Source organism: Akebia trifoliata, chromosome 3 (genome assembly GCF_017979445.1).
Source record: "Akebia trifoliata isolate Shusen 1 chromosome 3, ASM1797944v1, whole genome shotgun sequence".
NCBI classification, from domain to species: Eukaryota; Viridiplantae; Streptophyta; class Magnoliopsida; order Ranunculales; family Lardizabalaceae; genus Akebia; species Akebia trifoliata.
In genome coordinates, this window is record NC_141377.1 from 37,485,691 (window position 1) to 37,510,133 (window position 24,443).

The following is a 24,443-nucleotide window of genomic DNA, read 5'->3' on the forward strand; positions in this document are numbered from 1 at the left end:
GTATAGGTTTGAGATGGCCTTAGGGTGAAGGGGTTTAAGGTTTATGATGAATTTAAAAATGGTATGGACTTGGGAATGGTTGGTTTTGACTTTAGGGATTCAGTGGGCTTAAGTTAGGAAAGTGGACTTAGGATTTTGAAAAGAAGAAGATAGAGTTGGCTTTTAGCATAGTTTTAAAAATCGTCGAGTCAACTTGAAGATTGACTAAGTTGGCTCGACTCAATTGGATTTCAAGGTGATTCAATCCCAAAATTAGGTGGAACCAACTATCCCAGTCAAGCAATAAAAATTGGCCACATTATTTGGTTTTATATATTATTTGATAAAAATAAATGTTTTGTTTATTTTAAAATATTAATTTTTTTTAAATATATATAAATTTAGTATATTTTATATTTGATTAATCGAGTTGACTCATATATAGGTTGTCAATTTGACTCAACTCAATGTTGAATGTCCTTGTATGGCCTAGTTTTAAAATTTACTATGATTTTTAGTTTTGGGAGTTGGAGTAATGGTCCCATTGTCCCAATGGTTTTAATCAGAAAACATTTTCCCTCTCAAAATGAAAATTTTCTTTGGATAATAATTTGAATTTCATGAAACATGTGGATATTTGATGTGTGTGGGTTGAGAGGAGGGGGTGGGGGATGGTAAGGGCTGATAATGGATCGGTTCGGTACAGGATCAATACCACTCCAATATTGATCCGAATTTTTTTAAACATATACCCAATTCGATCAGATTAATGAATGTGCAAATCGAATCCGATCTGTTTCATCTCACCCTTAATCCAAAACTGGTTCGAACACATGCCTTATTTTCAAATTATCAATCTTAAAAAATATTTAAAAAATATAAAATCATATAAATTAAACAAAAAAAAAAAAATCCAATTTTCAACCATAAGTATAAAGGGAAATCAAAAAGAAAAAAAAAAAAAATTATCACTTATGTAGGGTTAGCTTAAAAATTATCCAGCCCATTAAATCCGGGCCGATCTGAGGCCTAACAATGCCCAACCTAATCCAATCCAGCCCGCAATTACAATTTATCTATGTTTATGGTATATAATTAAATGAATGATCTTTGTAACAAAGAAATAAATATACCCACAAAACAAAAAATAATTCTTATTTTTAAACTTTTTTCAACTAATATGGGAATTGTATCCCTACTTTGATAAAAAGCAACATCAATTGATTCTAAACCTATGTTACCTGGTTCATTGGTTCGTTCGGTTTGAATTCGGGTTTGTCGTTCACCACTCTAAAATAAATCCAATTTGTAGGGGTAGGTAGAGATAATTCGTTTATTGGTTTGCTATGATTTCCCAGATCAATTTGCTAGCTTGGTTCACTTGTGCATGCATACAATTCAAGTACAATCAACGCTGATTGGGTTTGCTCCTAGGTCATGCCTTCGAAACTCTATATGCCTTTCCACCAAAAGGTGGCTATTTAATGTTGTACACATGTCGGGTGGGATGACACGTGTGGCTCACCAGAGCAAATATATATATATATATAATTCAAGTACAATCATATATTTAAAAATTATAAGTTTAATATAAATAAATTTATATACTAATCAAAATTTTAAATAAAAAATAAAAATATAATAAATAGATTTGGTTCAATGAACCAATTAAAAAATTATTTTGTTTGTTGAACTCAATCAAAATTCGGTGGGTTCGTGGTTCGCTTGATGAAGTTAACCGACTTAGGTGTGATGAGAGTTTGGGCTGGTCCAAAGTACAGCCCGGCTATTTAGGGTTGGGTTTGGGCTCACCAAAGCTTGAATTTATACAAAATTATAAGATCCATGAACTTAACCAACTTAGGCCCAATGAAAGTTTGGGCTGGTCGATAGTACAACACGGCTATTTAGGGTTGGGTTAGGGCTCACCAAAGCCCGCACGAACCGCGCACCCGCAGCCCTAATCCAAGTCCAGTGTGTATTTGTGGATCATTGGAGCCTTCCCTTCGCTTTCTATTTCTAGTTTTTCTTCAGTATGAAGGATTTGAGGAGAGTTTGTTTGAATGAGATACTCTTCTCACCATAAAAAAAAAAAAAAAAAAAACCTTAAACTCAATCCTTAGAACGAGGGGGAAAGCTCGAAAACCACGAGACCAGACAAGGAAACTCGGTAAACCGTCTCTCTCTCTCTCTCTCTCATCTTCACCTCTTACAAACCCTAGAAACGTCGGTTTTTATTCCCATTTCTCTCTGTATATTTTCTTCGGTTAGGGTTTCTCTGCATCAAATATGTATTTTTATGTGTTTGTAGTTTACTGTATATTGTTTGTTCTTCGAAATTGAGGAATTTATTGCATAAGTTCGTTTTTTTCCCCCAGTAATTTCTTTCACAGAAACTCATCAATTTTAGCTTCTATTGTACTTGATTTCGTATTCTGTATCAAATAACGTATTTTTTAGATCTCGATCCAATTTTTTGGGCGTTTTGAGCTTCACCAAAGTGTTAAATCCATATTGCTTGTTATTTTCGATTGTTTTTTTATTCAAAGCTCACATTTTTATCCATGTATTTGAGATCTGATAAGTGAAACTCGATTAGAGATTTGAATTTCCAGAAGTTCGATGAAGCTTACAGCTTTTTCGATACATACACTAATAAATTTTTTCTTGAGGGATTACTATTGTTAATATTCGTTTTTGATGCTTGGATATGTTTGCATTGTCTACAATTTTCTACCATTAAGCAGCATAGCTAATTTCCTTAGATATATTTGTATTGGGTATAGTTTTATACTACTAAGTAATGTGGTGAATTAATCTAAGTTTCACTTATTTGAAGTTTCAGGCAATTAAGATGAACTGAAGGAAGCATACTTGTGCCATAAAATTCAACATTTTGAAATAAAGAGCTGCAATGTATGCAAGGCGGTTCAAGTCCAAGAATCAAAATTGGGATTCTATATTTCAACCATGCAAATATTTAATTAGGTCTAATCGGTGGGAATTCTCCCAATGTCGATCTTGTAGCAAGACGGCTTTATATGGAGATAAACAATCACAGAACAGCTTGATCAGAAAATTTGTGTCAGATCTGATCTTGTCACCAACTATAGTTACCCGGAATAATTACACAGTTGGGGGGTTTAATACACGTTGGGCATGTAATACATCGCGGTTCTATAGCTCCAAAGGTGATGGAAGGAATGCAAGTGAGGATAAACATGTACCGGTAAAAGATGCTGCTAACTTTGATAAGGGGAAGGCAACACATGAGAAAGTTAGGGCAGATGTAAGCAACAGTGATGCTCATGCTCGGCTTGGAGAACAAGATCAGAAGGAGTGGCTGAATAATGAGAAATTATCTTTTGAGAGTAAAAAGAGAAATTCACCTTTTCTATCTAGACGGGAAAGGTTTAAAAATGAGTTCATGCGAAGAGTGGTTCCTTGGGAAAAAATTATGGTTTCATGGGAAACATTTCCATACTACATTCAGTAATTTCCTTCTTCTCCTCCTCTCTAAGTTGTTTTTAATATGTTGTGATTTTATATATTATTGTAATTGGAGTTTTCTTGTTGTAGTGAGTACACAAAAAGGTTATTAGTGGAATGTGCTACCTCCCATCTGAAGCACAAGAAGTTTACCGAGTCTTATGGTGCTCGTTTGAACTCTTCGAGTGGGAGAATATTACTTCAGAGCATCCCAGGTTGTTTACAAAGTCATTTACTATAACCCCCCTTCAGATTTATTATCCAATACTTTTTTATGTTGGGTTAATTGTTTGGATCATAACAACTGTCTACAGGGACGGAGCTCTACAGAGAAAGATTAGTGAAGGCACTTGCACGGGATTTACAAGTCCCTTTACTGGTGCTTGACAGCCATGTTCTTGCTCCTTATGTAAGCATGAAAATGGCCCTTGCTATTGTGTTTTTATATATATATATATATATATATATATATATATATATATATATATATATATATATATATATATATATTTGTTTTTCATTCATTTTGAATATTTGTTATGTTGGTTCAGGATTTTGGCGAAGAAGGCACTTCTGAAAGTGAGTCCGATGATGAAAATGCAGAATCTGGGGAAGAGTGCACTTCGGAGTCAGAGGTTGATGATGAGAATGATGCAAACAATGAAGAAGACTGGGCAAGTGGCAATGAGGTCAAATCAGACAGTGAAGATGATAGTATTGATGTGCAGGCATCTGCTGAAGCCCTTAAAAAGCTGGTCCCATACAGTCTCGAGGACTTTGAGAAGGTAATGAATAATAGATATTGTTATTGCTTATTAAAAAAAATAACATAGATATTGTTCATATCAAAATGTTTACTCCATAAAAGTAATTCTTTATTGAATGATATTTGCTTACTCATTATGGGGATTTCGTGAACCATAATGAAGAGAAAATGGCACCTTTTTAACATATTTTAAATTAGAAACATAATACCAACTATGGTTCGAAATTTTGTTATCTTAGAATGTCTTGATGGAGGTATCTCGGTCTCGGTGGATTATTGGAATGAGAATTTGGGTTTGCCTTGGGGGTGTATCTTGGTATGTCTCCCCTATTGTCTCAGTTATGATTTTACTAACTGACTGAGACCTATCTCAAGACTGATATTTTAACTATGATTTCTATCTAGATTTGATTCTAGGGTTTTAAGAGCTCGAGAGCCGTATTTATACATTTAACATTTATATTTTGATCCATGAGCGTCTAAAATGGTATTTATTTCCTTATTTCTGGATTAACATTTTTGTCAGAGAGTTTCTGGAGAATCGGAAAGTACCTCTGAATCAGTGAAATCAGAGACTACTCAATCGCCAGAGCAATCGAAACCGCCACTTAAGAAAGGCAATTTTCTGGCCTTACCTACCACCCTTTTATTTTTGACTAGGAGTTTCGTGGTATGCAATGTTTTTGTTGCTTCCTTTGATTCAATAGATAGCAGGAAATGAGGTTCTGCTCTATGTTACTTAAAAACCAATTGAAATTGAACTTACAAAGTAATTGAAATTAATACTGATTAAGGAATTTTATGTCAGTAAGATATTTTTATTAGCTCCAATATGAACATTTTAATCAATTGATATTTGGACATTTTATTTTAAGCATACTGTTTTTGGAATCTAGATCATTGTATACACTATGACTATTTAAACATTATGATTGTACTTGTAACTTGCTTACATGCATGAATTATATATATAAGTGAACCAAACTAGCAAATTGAGAAACTAGTTCTCTCTTCCTACACTCACAAACCGGGTTCTTTCTAGAGTGGCGAACCACAAACCGAGTGAACTGACAAACCTGGTAACATAGTTACTGAGCTGAAAATAAATGCAGTTTTGTGGGACATACTTTTTTTTTTCTGATAATGCAGGGTACCCCCCATCCTCTTTGGATGTGGATCAATCACTACGGTTGCGTGCCCGACCCCACAGAAGTTTCCCAACGTGCAAAAGTGGTTGTGAGAAATAATTGCTAAAGAACTTTCATTTTATTGTAAAATGTGATCTAGAATCATAATTGACAAAGTGGTGGACCGTCTAGTTAGTTTAATAGCTTTGGGCATTCTACCTTCCCACCAAGAAATACAATTCCCCCAAAAGGATTGGGGAGGTGGTAAAGGCTGTGTGTGGTAAACTAATACCGGGTGAGATCTTAATCTCTTTCAATTTTTCCTGTATGAAAAATCTAGCTGGTTGGTTCAAGTTTAATAGTTTTTGGCCTGTCTTGTTCTTCTTCTCCTTCACTTTTTTATCCTTTTTTCAGAATCTCTTGGGTCTTGCTCTCCTCTGATTGTGAGAGCTTTAACAGAAGAGAGGGTCCTGGTAGTGAGGTTCCACCCCAAAGGAGTATGATGAGGTCTCTCCAGGGTAGCCAAGGTTGGGTTGAGTCTGCCGCTATCCTCTTTGTATTGAAAGAAAGTAAGCGTAGCGAAGTGTATACATTAGGTAAGTAAGCGGCATAATAAGCCGGCAGGTCTGTGGGGATTGAGGATCCCAATCAGTGTGGAGATCTCTTGTGGGAGGAAGGGTCGGTTTCCCATAAGGTTCGGGAGGGCATCATTTAGGCAAACAAGGGTGTGGAAGAAGCTGTGATTCCCGTGTTGAGTCACCTAGTTGGTCCATCTCAACAGGATGATCTTACTGACAAGGAGGGTAGGGAGGTTTTAGAAAAAGAGATGCTTCAATGGCTCATGGATAGCTTACCGAGTTTAACAGTGTCAATGGGAGTGTATCCAATTGGTAGGCAGTGCCAACCAACTCTTATTCTTAAGGTGTTTGTCGGAGATAGCAGAGAGTTGAAGGTTCCTATAAAACTGAACAAATTGCTTACAAGTGGATGCATAAAGGAGGTCTGACACACCTTCGGGGTGTGGGAGTTCTCAGGATACGATGACTGGGGACCAAGTAGCTCTAAAGCCATCCTCCACGAAGAGACCAAGGTTGGTTAAGGAGGCTTTGGGTCTTGTTAGGAGTGAGCGACGCATTGCTCAATATTGAGGGATTAAGGAGAAGGACAATGATAGGGTTTAGTTTCGTAATGTTAAAAATCCTTTCTTGGAATGTTAGGGGTTTGGGGACTAGAAAGAAAAGGGTAGCGGTAAAATCTATGATCAGATCTTCTAACTCTTGTGTGGTAGCTATTTAGGAATCAAAATTAAAAAAAGTGTGATGAGTCGTTGATCAAGGAATTGTGGGGTGGCATTGACAATCCTCTCTTGGGGCTTCTGGGGGAATTATTGAAATGTGGAATAGAAATAGAATTCAAGTGGAGGATTTTTTGGTTGGGGCATTCACAGTTTCAATTTTGTGTAAGGACTTAGTTGATGATTTTAGCTGGGTTTTCATGGAATCTATGGCGAGCGTGTGTGTGTAGGAATGCCGACTACGGAGACTAAAAAACTACGACTACAAGCCAAGCCGGAAGTGACTCGCTTCTATTCTTGTTGGGATTGGATATAGATGGGGAATCTATAGATCGTAGTAGTTCGCCAACCTTTGGGCCCAAATAAAAGGCTTGAGAGACATCATTTTTGGGAGGAATTGCGGGATGTGGCGGGTTATTGGCATAATCCGTGGTGTATTGGAGGTGACTTTGACACTGTTCGATTCATGAGTGAGAAATTTGGCGCTAGAGGCATATCTAAAAATATGAGGGACCTTGGGACTTTATCAATCAGTTTGCCTTAGAGGACCCTCTTTTGGAAGGAAAGTCTTTTACTTGGTCCAACAATCAAGAATCAATTAGGATGTCTAGATTTGATAGATTCTTGGTTTCAGGGGATTGGGAATAGGGCTACAACCTGAGTGGGTTGGAGGGTCAATCGAGGCTCAACCCAAGTTGTAGAACCCTCAACCCAAGCTCAACTCAATCCGACCATCGAGTTAAAGCTCATTAACCTAAGCTCAACCCGAGATTGAGCTTCTAAAATTGGGTTGAGCTCGGGTTAGCCCAAGTTAGGTAATTTTGGGCAGGTTGGACTAATTGAGCAAATCTGATTTCATTTTGATCAACACATAAATTTTATTTTATATCTTAAAAAAGAAATACAATATAAAAAAAAACAAAATCACTAGTAAATAAATTTGCACATAACCTCCAAATCCATAAATTTTTTTCCTTAGTTTTACAAATATATTTAGGAAGAGAAAACTAATATTTTTTTTAAATAAATAAAAATATTTGTATATAAATATATAGCATCGGGTTCGGGTTGGGTTGCCCAGAGCCTCAACCCGAATTTAATTCGGATTGAGATTTCCTAGCCCAAGCTCAACTCATTTTCCATATGATTCAACCTAGGCTCGCCCATCAATTAGGTCGAGCTCAAGTTGAGTTTGGGTTAGCTTGCCCAAGTTGTAGCCCTAATTGGTAAGAGCACTACTTAGGGTTATCTCAATTTGCTCTCTCTAACCCGATATTGGATCATTGCCCCATAGTCCTTCAAGCTGATTTTTTCCTCTAAGATTTCACCCGTTTCGATTTGAAAACATGTGGTTGTTTCATGATGATTTCTGTTAGAAGGTAGACGGGTGGTGAAAAGAATTCCAATTTAACAGGAGTCCGAGCTTTATCTTTAAAAGAAAACTTAAGGCTTTGAAAGATAAAATCAAAGTTCGGAATGTGGAATTCTTTGGGAGAGTTGCGGGTGTGAAGAAATCAATTTTGGAAGACATAAGGCTTTTGGATTGGAAGGAAGAAGGTCAGGGTCTTACAAATAATGAAATTGTGACAATGAATAATCTAAAGGCGGTATTTCAAAAAGTGGCTTTAATGGAAAACGTGTGTTGGAAACAGAAATCAAGGGTTAAATGGTTAAGGAAGGGGACAACAACACAGAGTTCTTCCATAAAATGGCACATGCCCAAGGAAGTATGAATCATATTTGTAACATAATAATTGAAGGGGACATTTAGGGGGGGGGGGGGGGTAACATTAAAGAGGGGTTTGTTGATTTTTGTAGGAAGCTTTTTGAGGAGGGTGAACCATTCCGCCCTATGCCAGAGCTACTACAATCTGACTCGATTAGTCACAAGCAAAGGAGTTGGTTAGAAAGGTCTATTGAGGAGGAGGAGGTGCCTAGGGCCTTAGCCTCAAGGAGTAGGGAAAAGGCGCCCGGGCCAGATGACTTTCTACAAAAGCTGTTGGGGAACGATAAAAGAGGAATTCATGCTGGTGATTAAGGATCTTCAAGAGAGGAAATATTTGGATTATGGCCTTAGTAATTCCTTCATCACCTTGATTCCAAATAAGCAAGGTGTTGAGGATATCGGGGATTTTAGCCGTATTAGTCTTTTGAGTTCGACTTATGAGCTAATAGTGAAGGTGTTGGCAAATCGATTAAAGGAAGTGGTTGAAGGTTTAATTGGCATGGAACAAGGGGTGTTTGTTAAAGGTAGGAAAATCCTAGACGAAGTTCTAATTGCTAATGAATACATCGAATCTAGTAGACGTTTAGGGAACCAAGGCCTAGCCTGCAAAATTGATATGCATAAAGCTTATGATCATGTGAATTGGGATTTTTTGAGATACATATTGCATTGCATGGGTTTTGGGGTTAATCAGATTGATTGGGTGATGAAATGTGTTTCTACATCTTCCTTCTCAGTTTTGGGGAATGGGACTCCATCTGGTTTTTTTAGAAGCTCTTGGGGTTTAAGGCAAGGGGATCCCCTTTCTCCTTTGTTGTTTGTGTTGGTTGTGGAAGTGTTAGGTCGTTTCCTTAAGAGAGCTACTAGTCTTGGAATGATCTTGAGTTTTTCGGTTGGGTAGAATGAGTCTAATGTGTCGTTCCTCCATTTTGTTGATGATACATTAGTTTTCTTGAACGCAAAAGAGTCGCAAGTGAAGTTTTTGAGGGGTGTGTTGTGTTGTGTTGCTTTGAGGCGGTTTCGGGGTTCAGAATCAATTTCCATAAGAGTAAGATGTTTGGACTGGGAGGGACTGAAGGGGTGTTGAGATAGGCTGTTTTTTTTTGTTGTCAATAGGAGACCATGTCATCAACGTTCTTGGGTTTGCCTATTGGAGCAGAGTATAGGAATAAGACGATTTGGGATTCGGTGATTGAGCGAATGGAGAAACGATTAAGCTCTTGGAAAGGCAAGTATTTATTTAAGGGTGACAAACTTACCTTGATTATGAGCATGCTTTCTAGCATCCCGGTCTACCATCTATCGTTGTTTTCAATCCCGAGGAGTGTTGAGGAAAAATTGAACAAGCTTGTTAGGGACTTCTTGTGGAATGATAAAAATGGGGATAAGAAGATGCGCGTAGTAAATTGGCAGATGATTTGTGAGCCTAAGAAGATCGGGGGCCTTGGGATTAGGGGTTTTAGGGTTGCAAACAAGGCTTTGTTAGGCAAATGCTTGTGGAGGTATGGTGTTGAGAATAGAAGTTTGTGGGATAGGGTCGTTTAAGCCAAGTTTGGGCGTCAAAGGATGGGGGTGGGAGAGCAAGGAAGTTAAGTCTTTGTATGGGTGTAGTGTGTATAGGGGTGTCATGAAGGTAAGGTCCGAGTTTAGGAATTGGGTCAAGTTTAGGGTGGGTAAGGGTGACAAAATCAGATTTTGGGAGGATTGGTGGTGCAAAGATGCAACTCTTACTTTACAATTCCCTCGCCTTTATAATCTATTTTCTAAAATGGGGTTGCCTTGTGCTGCATTCTTGAAACTTGAGGGAATGATCTTGCGTGGGATTTGGGTTTTAGGAGATCCTTCAATGACTGGGAGTTTCAGGACCTAATAGACCTTATGACTTAGCTTGATTAGGTTCGATGGGAGAACATGAGTGACGACAAGAGGGAGCGGACTCTCACTAAAAGGAGGACCTTTTCTGTTAAATCTTTTGCCTCATAGTTGGTTAACTCTAATAGATCTGCTGTCAATTTTTCGGTTGGCCTTAGTCTAGGGCTCCAAGGTTCCTTCCAAGGTGCGTTTTTTACTTGGTTAGCTATGCACAAAAAGACTCCCCACGCTTGTTCTTTTGATTCTTAGAGGTTGTGTCTCCGAATTTTTGTTTTCTTTGTAAATTGTTTGGAGAATTTGTGGCTCACATCCTTTTACATTGCAATCTTTCCTTTGCTATTTGGACCCATTTCTTCGGCTGTTTTAGAGTTTGTTGGGTCCTTCCAATCTTGATTCTCACCTTGTTTCAAGGTTGGGATTTGAACTTTCTCTCGGGGAGAATGAAAATCTTGTGGATGTTATTACCTTTTGCAATCTGTTGGGGGTTTTGGCTGGAAAGGAATAAGAGAGTTTTCAAAGGCGAAGAAGCGAACTTTCATGACATAGTGATCAACATTCTTAGGTTGTTTTTTTGGAGCAAATTAAATCCTGACTTTAAAGGGGTGTTCTTTGATGATTTCATTTTTTAGATGGGACTCGTTGTATGGTAGAGTTAGTTTTGGTTGATTTTCTCGGCTGGCCTTTGTATCCTTTTATCTCCTGTCAATAAAATTTATATTTATAAAAAAAAATAAAAAATACCAGACCCAGATCAAAACCTTGCCTTCACACTTACACCAATAGGCAAAATCTCATTAGGGAAACTATTGCAATCTAGTTTTCCCAAATCTGAGAAACACACTATAGGTAATGAGCTGGAAACTCTTAAGAAACGCCACAGGAAATGTACCAAACATGAATATAAGTGCATTTGAATTCATCTTACATTCTGCACACCTTGGATTTGTTTTTTATTCTTTTTGAGTAGCTTGCTTTCTTTCTAGCATTCCAAATTCATGCAAGGTGTGCACAAATTAGCATTTTCCAACGTTAATGAATAGGAATGCAAGTTGTGCATACTCTAGCAAAATTTGTGTTCTTTTCTACTTATGCAAAAAAAAAAAAAAAAAAAAAATTGATTTCTTTTGAGTGGTTTTTATGGTAGATACGTATTATAGATGTAGAATATGAGGGTTTAGTTACTAAAAGAGATGTAGAATAATTCTTTTCTTTCCAATGCAAATGGTTCTATAATTGGACACATTTAAAAGATTTCCCTAATGAACAGTGTCTTAGACTAACCAAATAGAACAATGATATGAAAACAAAGAAATTTCAGTGATGATATTTTGAAGCGGACAACAATTTAAACAATAGTTTTATTTATTGATAATGTTGGATTGATTTTGAGGATAAAGACAGTCCTTTCTGGATCCTAAATCCTTGGGATGCGTGTCATTCCAAATTTCAAGTCAACCACATTCCTTGTAGCTATTTGTTAAAACCCAGTTTCCTGCATTTGTATTTTAGTGAAGTTTTTTGGTTTTATTGTAAGGCTGTTTTTATATGGTTGTGGAGTTCTATTTATTAGTTTTGGTTATCTGTTCCAGGGGATCGGGTGAAATACATTGGGCCTTCTGTACGTGTTGAAGCTGATAACAGGTGCCTCATGCTTCATATTTTCATCTTGTACAGTTATCATGATTGTCTCTGTAAGATGTTCACAATGCCAAATCACTGAAATTTCTCCGTTTTCAGATCACTGTTCTATTTGGAGCACTAATCTGATTATGGATGACACTCTTGTGATATTTATAGTTTTGAAGCACTCTATACATATTATATATACTAGCAGATGCTTGTGCCTATGCCACGGGTCATTTTGTGCATTTGTTCCTTGCATGTTGTATATTCCTTACCCGTTGAAAATTAAACAAATTGATAAGGTATTAAATCCAATTAAGTTAAACAATAGTGATTCAAAAACCAAATCCCTTTAAATTTCTTGTGCATGTGTTCCTTGCGCGTTAAAAATAAAAATATATGACAAGAATCCAGAGAGAAAAACTTAAATAAAATAAATTAAACCTTACAAAGACGTAACTTTATTACAGAGCAACAAAAACACCAAGAAGATGATTCTTATCACAATAAATGAGAATATACCTTTAGAAAAACCCCCCAATGATTTAGACAAATCCATCGCTTAATCTTCTCATCTCTTTTGTTCTTCTCTTCTAATTTGTGTTGTTCTTGATTTTTTATCTATTTGATTTAAGTATTATTGTAGAGAGTGGAAAGTGGTTTTAGAGAGAGTTGAAGAGAGTGGGTGGTTTCTTGTACTTGTGTTAGTTTTAGATGGTTATTGTTGGGAGAGTTTCCCACTGTTGGATATGTGCAACATCATCTTTCACCGCACAATGTCTATAGAATTTGAAAAAAATAGAAAAGGGTTAGTTTTAAGTAGATTTTTTGTTTTAGAGGAAATTGATCTCTACCATAGGATCTTCCCAAATAGATCTCACACCATGAAATATTTTTATGGGGTTTAAAGATTTGCTATATGTATATATATGTAATCAGATGACTGTTTGTTTTTAATCCAATTTGTCTCAAACATTGATTAGTTTTTTTACTGTCAGCTGTGCATTTCTCATTTGCATGTGTTCCCTTATCGTTTTCGGTGGTGGAGGTTAAAGCCTCTGGTGTTGAGGCATATATTTGTTTTTGTTTGATGGTATTCTTTAAGATCTGGAAATGGGACATCCCACCTGACAACTGACCAATTTCATTGGAAATATGAAGTACATAATACAAATGTATTTGTGGTGTAGTCCATGAGCATACAATTAAGATTTATGCTATTATTGGACTATGGGTTGGTCTTTTTTTTTTTTTTAATAATAATAAATGTTTTTATCCTTCTGGTAAGATAGAATTTTGAAACTGATTCAACTCTTTATCAGGACAGAGTATCTTAGAATTTAGCTTAAATATTTAGTGAATAGAGCATATTGATATTATTTTTTTCTCCATCTTTAGGAACCGAGGTATCCGGGCCTCTTAGAGCACCCGACTGATCCTTGGGGCATGTGCTGTCCCCTCCCCCCCCCCACATGCACTAGGTAATTTTTGGGATGAATCCGAGCATATTGCTCTTAACTGAGTCAGTCTTGTTAGTAGCTATCTTGTGTCATCATTGCTCTACATCTGCACGTAATTTTCAGGTAATGAAGCATGCCATTGTTAGCTTGGTTTAATAAAACACTGAAATGGTCAATTAATCAACAAAGTGTACCATATGTTTGGGGTTGTCTGCACGAATCCTATTCCGCCGGTTTATATTGGTCCATTTTTTCTTTTAGAATTCATTCATTCACATGTTTTCTCACTACCATAATCCACACCCTTTTCATCTCTATTCTCATCCATCCATTTAGAGCCTCCAATGTGCACAATATCACTCGTCATTGTTTTGGTTACAATCATCGTTGTGAATGTCAAGCCATCACAATTGACTTTTATGTATTTTGCTCCTTTGGGGCATCTCAATATGTTGAAGGTACTTGTAAAGAAAATGCTGAAACAATGATGGTTTTTTTGCATCATGATGTGATTTACCATCTTTTGTTGCCTAGGTTGATGGTGTTTCTCACATCCTCCAAGAGGAGTAGCACCCAAAAATGTATCTTTGTTAAACTTTGAATATATTTCCAACTGAAGGCGGCCAGCATGCTTTTTTATTTATTTTTGAATATTCACTTGAGGGTTACATCACCAAAAATGACAGATCTATAGAAGTGATCATCTTTAAGGATCATGCTAGAAGAGGGAGAAGGAAGCCCACATTTGGTGGTTGTAGGGTTCAGGACCTTCACCCACCCTTACGAGTTTTTTTTTTTGTTTAGGGGGGGGGGGGAGGGATGCGGTCGGGAGTACATCTTCTCAATAATGAGAGTGTGTTTATGGATGAAGGTGCCCTTCTTAGCTGAGAGTTTCTCTTGGTTGAATGCCATATTGGTTGAAGCCAAATGGTAGTAGTAGGTCTTTTTAGGAAGTTAAATAAGGTATGATTTCATGGGTGCCAAAAAGATTGAACAACCAGGGTTGGTTGTTTGTGATACCTTGGAGGAATATGCTGTTTATTTTGGATGTCTGGTGGCAAGTTGCCCTTCACTTATCATGGTCATTCATTGAATGCGAATTACAAGAGAATGACCATTTGGGATTTGGTCATCAATAGATTTGGGAGAAGGCTGGTTTATCAAAGGTACATTCACAAGAATGCCTCTTTATTTATGATGTAGGACAACTTAGATCTGTTCGATTCTAAGGTTATTCTACGTTGGGAAGGGTGGTGGAGAGGCTAATTAGGTGGTTAAGAAGGTCGAAGAAGGGGATCAAGGAAATTTGGTTTGGGATTTTGGGTAAGGATTAAGTTTTGTGGGAAAAAAGATTCAAGAAAATCAAGATTCAATGATTCAAGAAAATCAAGAAAACAATTTAAATGGCAAATATGAGAAGATGAAGAAGAGGAAGATAGAAAAGATAAAAAGAAGATAGTATCTTGGAATCACATCAATATGGATGGTCTCCAATCATTGGAAGAGCTGCAAAATTTATTTTTATTCCATAAACTGTTAAAAACAATTACAATGGGGATACATATAGGTTAGAATCTAGACCCTAATCCTAAAATTACATAAAAATTGACTCTTTTGACCTTGAGAAGTCAAGCCCGTATAAGACAGACACTCCATCAGTATTTAGGCCATAACTTTCTCAAAATTCATTGGAATTTTGAGATCTTTGGCTTGTTGGATAGGTAATTGAATAACCTATCAAATGACACAAAAATTGTTTTGACCCTTCAAAATAAGACGTAAGTAAAAATAACGTGAGTAGTACCGAAACTAATATGACTTCTAAAATAATTAAAAGACATCTAAAAAATAAAATAAAATAAAATGGGATAAAAAATAACTCTAGACCCAAACAAGTTATAACCTAAATAATTCCAAAATTTCCGGTTTCACTGTGATTGCTGGCTTGATTTGTTTCCCGCATCAATTTATTTTTATTTCATGATTTTTAGCCAACCGGTTAGAGTAGTGGGTGATGGATTTCTTGCGTGGAGACGGGAATGATAATAACCCGCCAATTCTTGTAGTGTGACACGATCTGTAATTCTAAATAGGGTGGTTGCCCGGAAGTTAGTATTTTAACTTTTTAAGGAGTTGAACCGTGTGTTGCTTGGGAAATAGTTATTGTGTTAAGTAGATGGCACAAATACTTTGTGAAGGAGGGTGATTGATTGCAAGTTTGGTAATGAGGGCTTTGGGTGGTATACAAAATCCTGAGGACTCCTATGGGACAGAAAATGGGAAGGGGTGATAAGGTATCTCAATCTATTCAAGAACTTATTAGCTTCAAGGTGGTTTCAACTGTTCGAGTGCCTAAGTAAGGTTTTGGGAGGATATATGGTTTGGTGAGACCCTAGTAATAGAAACTTTAACCTCGCATGCCATTCCCGTTCCCGCTTTCAGTTAGAAAATAGTTCAAGTTCTAGTTTCCCTCCCACATCCAACTTATAGACACTTTCTCGTTCTTAAGGGTGAGACTACCATGAGGCTTGATTTCCCCCTTGCTTTAATCACTATCATGGTTTTTAAACTCGTTCGAGACTGAGACGTATTGCCCGAGTTAACTCGGTATCAGAGCTGGACGAGACCAACTCACAAAGTCATTTTTTGACTGAGATTTATGAGTCACGTTCAATTTTTTGATTTGTCTCACGAGACGTCTCAAACGTATCGGAAAACTCATCCGAGATGACTTGGTATCGGAGCTGAACTAGACGAGACGAGATACCGAGTTTAAAAACCATGATCACTATTTGTCCATAGGGCATGGTTGGCTAATGTGTGGAGGTTGATGGTGCTGGTGTGTCTTGGCCTCTTGGGAATTGAGTATCAAGAGGCTAACTAATTGGGTGATTGATACTATGATGACTTAATAATAAGATCAATGGCAATGATATTTATCTTTCAGATTCAGATGAGTGAGTTTGGAAATGGAGCTCAAACTGGAAATTCTTGGTCAGATCTTTTCTCAGAGATATATCAAAGGAGATTGAACCTTTCCCAGCAAAGTTGATTTGGAGATCCCCAATACTGTACATGGTGTTTTCTTGCTTGGATGGTGGACAACGATTTCAATATAAATGACTTGGTCAACAGAGGATTTATATTCAAAACATGTGCATCATGTATATAAAGTTTTAGATGAGATAGAGGTACTCATCCATTAATCTTTCGCTTGGGGTATTTGTTTGGAGTTTTCCCTGACCTTTGCAATGAGATAGGCATTGATGAATTTGGTTATGAGTTATTTGCTGGGTGTTATGTAAAGGCCGTCTATGGAAGAGATAAACAACTTTGGAGATCCCTCCTTTTGTTGTATGCTTGTCCATTCATAAATGATTGAAGCATGGTTTGGAGATTTATACCGACTCTGGATGTTTCTTCCAAGACATTCCAGTTTCGGTCAAGTGTGAAACTAAACACTAACAGAGAAACACTCAAATTTTCAGATTATCTAAGAATGTTTTGGTATCTCTTGGAATGTTTTGATCAATATAGTCTCGGTTATCTCCTGACTCAGACATTGCCTCAAGACAAGACCTTAAAATTTGGATAGAGGAGTATTTGAGGACAAGAAAGGGAATGCTGAAGCAATGGTTGCAATGATCAAAGCTTTTTATTTTTATGGTTGTCGATTTTTCTGGAGTTCAAGGATTGTCATTTTGATGATTTTGTCTATTTGGTGGGATTCTCCAATTGGCCATTACTCTGCTGGTGTATTATGGTGTGATTCCGTCTAAGTGATTCATTCTATGCCTAGAGGTTTATTGTATTTTGTATCTTTGGTACTCTCCCTTTTTAATTTACCCATTGAAAAAAATGATGAAACATGGATTTCTTTTAGATTCTATAACAAAGGGTACACAGAATTTTATTGTAAGATTAGCATCTGCCCCCCAAAAAATGACCTTAAAATTACCCTTTTTAATTTTTATTTTACAGATGTGATAATAAATATTTTTTAGGAAAACTTAGGTAAAAGAGCTTCTCTTTTATAAAATTCTTGAGATTAGTTATGCACTTTAGTAGTGGCTTTAGGGCCATCATGCGAGACTGCTGAGAATCATACTTTTAACAGCTAGGAGTTCTCGGGATCCTGTGGTGTCTGGATAGTTATTTGGAAGAGTTTTGTTTGAATCTAATGTTATTGTTGCATGACTTATGCCTTCTAACCATACTTACTGGGAAATTTGTTTCCTGAGAGGAATTCTTTCGTCTTTCAGTTCCCTCCCCATTACCTTGATGTTTCTAAACAAAATCCTTTTTAATCATTATCTAATTCCCCATTAGCTGATTAACCCAGTCCTAACTGTTATCATATATATTGCATCACAGGATCATATTGGGGAAAATACCTACATCCGATGGTCCAACAAGTGCTTATACAATTATCCGTTCCAGGTGGGTTGGTAAGTCTTCCCATTGTAAAGAGGATAAATGTTGGGTAGAGAGTTGGACATCCTCTAACTCTTGGCACTTTATTGAAACTACACTGTGCTATTTACTTTTTTTTTTTTTTTCTTTTTTTCGGGTGAGGATCTAAGATGATTTGATTATTTCTTTAGTAGTCATTATTGATGTTCCTAGGATGCTGAGGGATTTTTAGGGGCTAGTAGATGTATCCAATCTTGATAAACTTGGATGGCACCGTAATGATATTCTGGAGAAGACACTGTGTGCACTCATCTGTTAGGATATAAAAGATTTAGATGTTCATCTCTTTCATAGGGTCTAAATGTCTGTCATCTGTCAGGATGCAATAAATATATTCAAATCCATTAGAGCAAATTACTAAGTTTCGTCATCCTCACTTAAGTTAGTGGTTTGGCTTCCCAGCTAAGCAAAGTAATTGTGGGTTTTATACCAGTTCCTTTCAGTGGTTCTGGGCATATTATGAGCAATGAACTTTATTGTTTCCTTTGGGAAATTCTAAACTTCGACATTCTTTTTTTTTCCCTCGAAAAAAAAAATTTCTAGTTTGAATACATTTTCGTATTAGCTTCTGTAAGATTGCAACTTGCAAGCTCAGGATGTAAGATTATCATCTACATATTGGTTGACGTATTTTATGTGATTTTTATGACCCTGCTTCACATCTGAACTTAGGCTGCAGAGCTATGTGAGAAAGCAAGCAATATTGATACTTTCAGAGAGAATTTATTTGAAGCAGTATGTTTAGTGTTTATGGTACTTTGGTTCTTCTGCGAACTGTTTTATCAAGCCAACAACAAAATCCAATAGGGTGCAATAGGCAACACAAGCTTTTGAGTATGATTTACAGTCTCCATCAGTTGAAAAACCATGATGTTTTGACTGAGAAGAGATGATAAAAATCGATACAATGGCGACATCATACCTGACACAACCCCCGCCTTTTTTTGTTTCAATCTCCAAGACTGAGACACCTTGGCCTTGCTTAGATAAAACAGAACTTTGGAACCATGCTTTTTTAAGTTCCTAAAGCTGCAGTGTGGTCAGAGAGAGCATTGTTATAAAGTGAGAAGGCAGAAGCACCTTAAAACTAAATTACTGAAGAATAACATAGAAGCAAACATATATGTGCGAAGATAGAGAGGACATATGACCTTATATATTATATGCATGTTCACAGACAAAACAAAGTATGTAACTATTGTATATATGCAGAATTATATTTATGACAACAATAAGGGTAATTTATTCCTCGTGCAACCAACTAGCCTGAGAATGCAGTCTCTTTTTTGAAGATTTCTTGGGTAGATGGGATTGGGTTTGTTCTTTACCTTGTGTCTAAATTGTATGTTTCTGGTTGTATACTTTTTACTGGTCATCTCAATGTAGTGAAATTCTATTGCTACACCAACTTTTACTTACAACACATCAATCCTTTGAAACTAAGCAGTCATTTACATATATATTGTTGTGCTATAAGTAAAAGTTGGTGTGTTAATAGCAGCTCTCTTAATATAATATGCTTTTACCTATAAAAAAACAAGAAATTTTTTTTTTTCTTGGGCAACCAATTTGCCCGAGAATGAAGATACTACACTAATAGTTATTGCACAGTATTTACTAATAAAAAATTGCTTATAAAATTCGTCCATTAGTATAAATGTGTTATGGTAGTTAGTTATCAATTTTATCTTATTTTGATGTATTCTAAAAGCATATTAGTGTGTATATGAGCATGCACACAGTCAATCATGTTTTAATTAGTTAGATACACTGACACATTAACAACTTAATTCATATTATTCAAAAAAATGAAAGAAATAACACATGAATGCAATACTTAATAATTTTTTCATTATAGTGTTTCACATATTAAGTTCTATGTAGTTAACGCAATGTTATTATTCTTATTAGTTGTTACTATTAAAGTGTTATTATTTTTCACTGTCAGACTCTGAATACTTGCGCTTATGTGTAGTAAAATGTTGTTCATCTTCACTTTCACACTTCATATAGTTGTTTATTATATTTTGATGACTTAATTAGAGTATTCTAATACCCATTTTATCATTTCTTACATGGTCAATGAAAATTTCTTCAATATTTTTGTCATTTCCAAAAATTGTATTGATTTCCAGTGATTGAAATATTTTCACGAAATATTTCCATTTCCAGACTAATCAAAATAGACACCGAAATCGAAATTTAATACCTTGGTTCTATCTACAGTGAATTTATCAATTTTAAAATATCATGAAGAACCACAAGTTGCAGCTTGGAGCCTTGGACTCCCATTATCCATCTTCACCCAGAGGAGATAATTTGGTTGAGAATAACCAACAAGGGGTTGGTTAGATGGCCAGGACCATGCCTCAGGAAGTAGAGGTCCTGAGTTCGAATCACTTCACCCCTTGTTAGCCACCACCTTGGTGCTTTAAAAGGCCAGGTACACAAGGCACGTGCTGGAAGTGGTAACAGGCTTGTTCATGGGATTAGGTGAACTAAGTCTTGATACCCATGTATCAAAATAATAATAATAATAATAATAATAATTTGGTTGAGAATTACTCCAACCTGTGGGATGAGGTAAAAACATTTGGAGGAAGATTCAGAAACTGGAAGGACAAAGATATCAGAAATGAGGTTGTATAGTATCAAAGTCACTTTGTATTCCTTATTCCCTAAAGAGGAGAGAAAAATAACTCATTGTTCTACCATAAAGGTCCTAGGAGGCAGGTGTGGTCGTTTTGGTGGCATTACTAAAATCGTCCTGAAATTGCGAAGGGGATCTATTTTCTCTTCTCAAATCCACCATGAGAAGGGAAAATAAGGAGTTGTGCTTGTTGGCGAAGTGGAGAATCAGACTGCTTGGAAATGAACTAAGTTTTTGACCTGTGGGAAGCACAGTAATTCAAATCGCGAGTAGGAGGAATTAGATGTTTTTTATCATCACATGCTGGATAGTGTGGATGAGCCTCAGGCTAATTCAAGAAGGAAGGTTTGAAATTCTAAGTTAGCCAAAGAAGTTTAGAATTCGAAAGCTAACTTGGTAAGGGATTCATCCACTAAGTTCAGTGAGCATAGTAGTGAGAGAAGGTCTCATGGTATCTAATGAAGCTAAAACATTTTCTTGTTGAATGCCTAGGGGCTTAAGTAATACGGATAGGGAGTTGTGGTCTTTGATCAATTTATGAAGACCTACATCATCGTTTTATATGAAACAAAACTCGAGAGCATGCATGATCAAATCATCTTTGAAGTGTGGGGTTGAAGGATGTTGGTGGTGAGACGTTCCAACCATAGGCACCTTTGTGGGAACTTTTTCTGTTCGTCTCATGTAGTTGTGTTAATAAGGATCTTCCTTGGGTTTTTGCGGGGGTGTATGGTCCTAATGACAGTAGATATACAACCCAATTTTTTAATGCATTAGATGATGTCACTGGTCTTTTGGATCGACTGCAATATCATTAGATTTTTCGGTTGGAAAAGAGTAAGGAGTTGTGTGACAAGAAGTTCACACGATTTTGGTGAGTTTTATCAATTAAAACTGGCTTATGGGGGGTGGGCAGCTTCCTCAAGGTCCAACAATTAGGAGAATCCAGATCTCAGTAGATCAGATAGATTTCTTTTCTCAAGTGAGTGGATGGAACATTTCTCGTCTGTTTTCCAACTTTTATTCTTCGACTAGATTTTCACCACATTCCTATTTTACTTGAGGCTTCTAACTTGCATCAACGGCCCACACCCTTCCATTTATAGAACATGTGACTTGAGCACCCGAGCTTCATTCATAGGTTGGAGAGTGGTTGTCCTTCCCCTTTTGAGGGTGAAACAGATCTTTGTTTTGTTGTAAGGAAACACTTATATGATTACAGTAAGCATGATATGATCATACATTACATGATTTTTAACCTGCCTGGATGGTGAAATTGGTTTCCAACTTCTAAGCATGGCAACACAAAGGCCAAGGATTGTAACCCAGCATGTGAAACCCCTTTTGAAAATCTGCCTCTATTAGTGTAGTAAGATTTTTGAGGTTCTTTCCAAGTGCTTTGTTGTCCTTTATGAATAAATTTTATTGTTGAATTGGTATCTCATTTCTTGCTGTGTAAAAACTATGCTGCTTTGGCTTGAGACATCTGCTGTTTTGCTGATTAAATTCTTTCACCTCCTTTCCATGTCTTTGGCACCTACTTCTCTTTTTATTTTTTTATTTTAACTATATTTCACTTGTGTATATTAGTAATTATGCCATTAGTTCTTGGCTTTTTAAAAGCTTGCTGTGATTAGTTCTTGGATCATTGCATGTGAAATCTAGTTACCTACTCAGAGTTTGATACTTCTGCAGGTCTTTGCCCAGCGGTCAACGTGGAGAAGTGTATGAGGTGAATGGGGACCGAGTAGCGGTTATTCTAGACAGTAAGGAAAAGAAAACAAGAGGAGAGGCAGATGAAAAAAGTGCAGAAACTGCTGCAAAACCATCTATTTATTGGATACACAGTATGATTCTATTTGATTGCATTATCTCATTTTAATACAAAAAATTATCATCTTTTGTATGTAATCAACTCATATATATATATATTTAGGATAGTGTTTGGCAGCTAAAACTTAGGGAGCCAAGGTTATGTAAACCACTTTTGATGGGGTTAGAAGTTTCAGATTGGGCTGATTTTTTTAGATGATGATTTCCTCACCATAGAGATTATCCTTACAAAAAAAATAGCCCATTCCAAGACTTTTAACCCATACAGTACAAAACTTTGGCTCCCTAAGTTTTGGCTGTTGAACCCGACCCATATATATGTATACGGGAGCATTCGGCAAACAATCTTAGGGGGACAACTTTGGGAGACAAAATTTGTCCTATATGGCTTAAATTTTTTGGATTGGGCTGGTTTTTTGTGAGGATAATCTCTATGGTGAGGAGATCATCCTCACAAAAAATCAGCCCAATCCGAAACTTTTAGGCCATATAGGACAGATTTTGTCTCCCAACGTTGTCCCCCTAAGATTGTTTGCTGAACGTTGCCCAATACCCAAGAAATACTGAAGGACCCCCCAAATCCTTAGTAAGATGAGTTTTCAACTCAGCTATCCCTACAGAGTTACTATCAGAAATGCTTTATGTCATCAACATACACAATAAGCACTATAACGTACCTTCTTCTAAGTGATCATAAGGTGATCTCTGAGAATCATAATCTAACACCAAATAGCTTAACTTGTCAAACCAAGTTCTTGGAGATTGCATCTGTCCATAAATGGACTTCTTTAGTCTGTCTGATTTCCCAGGAATCCTAGGGGCTGGTCCATATAAATTTCTTCTTGCAGATCTACTTGAGGAAATATATTTTTGATATCTAACTAATAAAGAGGCCAATCACAACATGTAGCCACAGATAATAGTATCCTAACTGAGTTGAGGCAAGTTATTGGGGAAAAAGTCTCCACGTAATCAACTCCATATGTTTGAGTGTAGCATTTAGCTACTAACCTTGGCTTTATCCTTTCAAGTGACCTATCGAGGAGATATTTGTTGGCATAGACCCATGTATAGCTCACTGTTCTCTTACTAGGAGGTAGAGATGCAAGCTCCCATGTTTGGCTGTCCTGTAATGTTCCTCATCTCATCATCCATAGCCAACTTTCAACTAAGTGAAGCTAATGCATTTGTACAAGATGGAAAAATAGAAACAGAGGACAAGGTAAAAGACTTTATCGTGGATGAGATACGATGAAGAAACACAAACATTACTTATAGGATGTTTGGTGCATGCTCGAGTACCTTTTCTGTGAGCAATTGGTTGGTCTCGGAGCCTCAAGACTAGAAGACGTTAGATGTGGGGTTGGTATCTCTGATGTTACTTTTCTCATACTGTTTCGCCAATACACCTGCAACGGAGCTGAAATATCATCTATAGGTGAAGGAATAACTGGAATAAGGGTAGATTGAAGAAACTACCCGACTCAAAGAGAACAAATCTAACTCAAAAAATTTCCTCCTTTCTGAAAAGAAAGGTGTTGACTCAAAGAAAATGACATACACGCATTCACATAGAACCAACGATTTTCTGGACTATAGCAGCGATACTCTTTCTGAGTGTGAGAATAACCCACAAATACATACTTGATAATTCGGGGAGTCAACTTATCTTGACTTAGTTCCAAATTATGAACAAAGGACACAACCAAATACACACGGTGGAAGATGAAAGGGCTGACCAAAAGAATATAACACAGAAAATGGTCCCCCCAAGAATAGCATATGACATATTGTTAATTAGGAAACAAGCAGTGAGGATAGCATCAGACCAATTAGTTTTGGGCACATCCATGTTAAATATAATTGTGCTAGCGTCTAATAAATGATGATGCTTGCACTTAGCTACCTCATTTTGTTGGGATGTATAAGCACACGAGGTTTGATGAATAATGCCATGAGCTAAGCAAACATTCTGAACTGAAGTCTGCATACATTCAAGGGCTCTGTCAGAATGAATTTTTCTTTATTAGTGTACCAAACTAAACACGAATTACATTATAAAATGTAGTAAGAACATGGTGAAATTCAGATCTGTTCGTTAATAAAAATAATCACGTCATGCGAGAGAAATCATCCACAAAGATAAGAAAG

At 36.6% G+C, this 24,443-nt stretch overlaps 1 protein-coding gene across 3 annotated transcripts in view; it reads left to right on the plus strand.

Moving 5' to 3' along the window:
* The first annotated feature begins 2,007 nt into the window (after positions 1-2,007).
* Positions 2,008-24,443, plus strand: part of LOC147406736 (uncharacterized) — a 53,835-nt gene continuing 31,399 nt past the window's right edge. The window contains exons 1-9 of one of the 3 annotated variants that reach the window (XM_086434912.1): positions 2,008-2,149; positions 2,819-3,471; positions 3,559-3,683; positions 3,783-3,877; positions 4,020-4,253; positions 4,761-4,851; positions 11,843-11,894; positions 17,711-17,776; positions 22,155-22,306. In XM_086434912.1, coding sequence (XP_086291038.1) covers positions 2,894-3,471; positions 3,559-3,683; positions 3,783-3,877; positions 4,020-4,253; positions 4,761-4,851; positions 11,843-11,894; positions 17,711-17,776; positions 22,155-22,306 — 1,393 coding nt within the window. In that variant the 5' untranslated portion in view covers positions 2,008-2,149; positions 2,819-2,893. The remainder of the gene's footprint in view (positions 2,150-2,818; positions 3,472-3,558; positions 3,684-3,782; positions 3,878-4,019; positions 4,254-4,760; positions 4,852-11,842; positions 11,895-17,710; positions 17,777-22,154; positions 22,307-24,443) is intronic. The other 2 variants (XM_086434913.1, XM_086434914.1) reach the window with 2 other exon arrangements.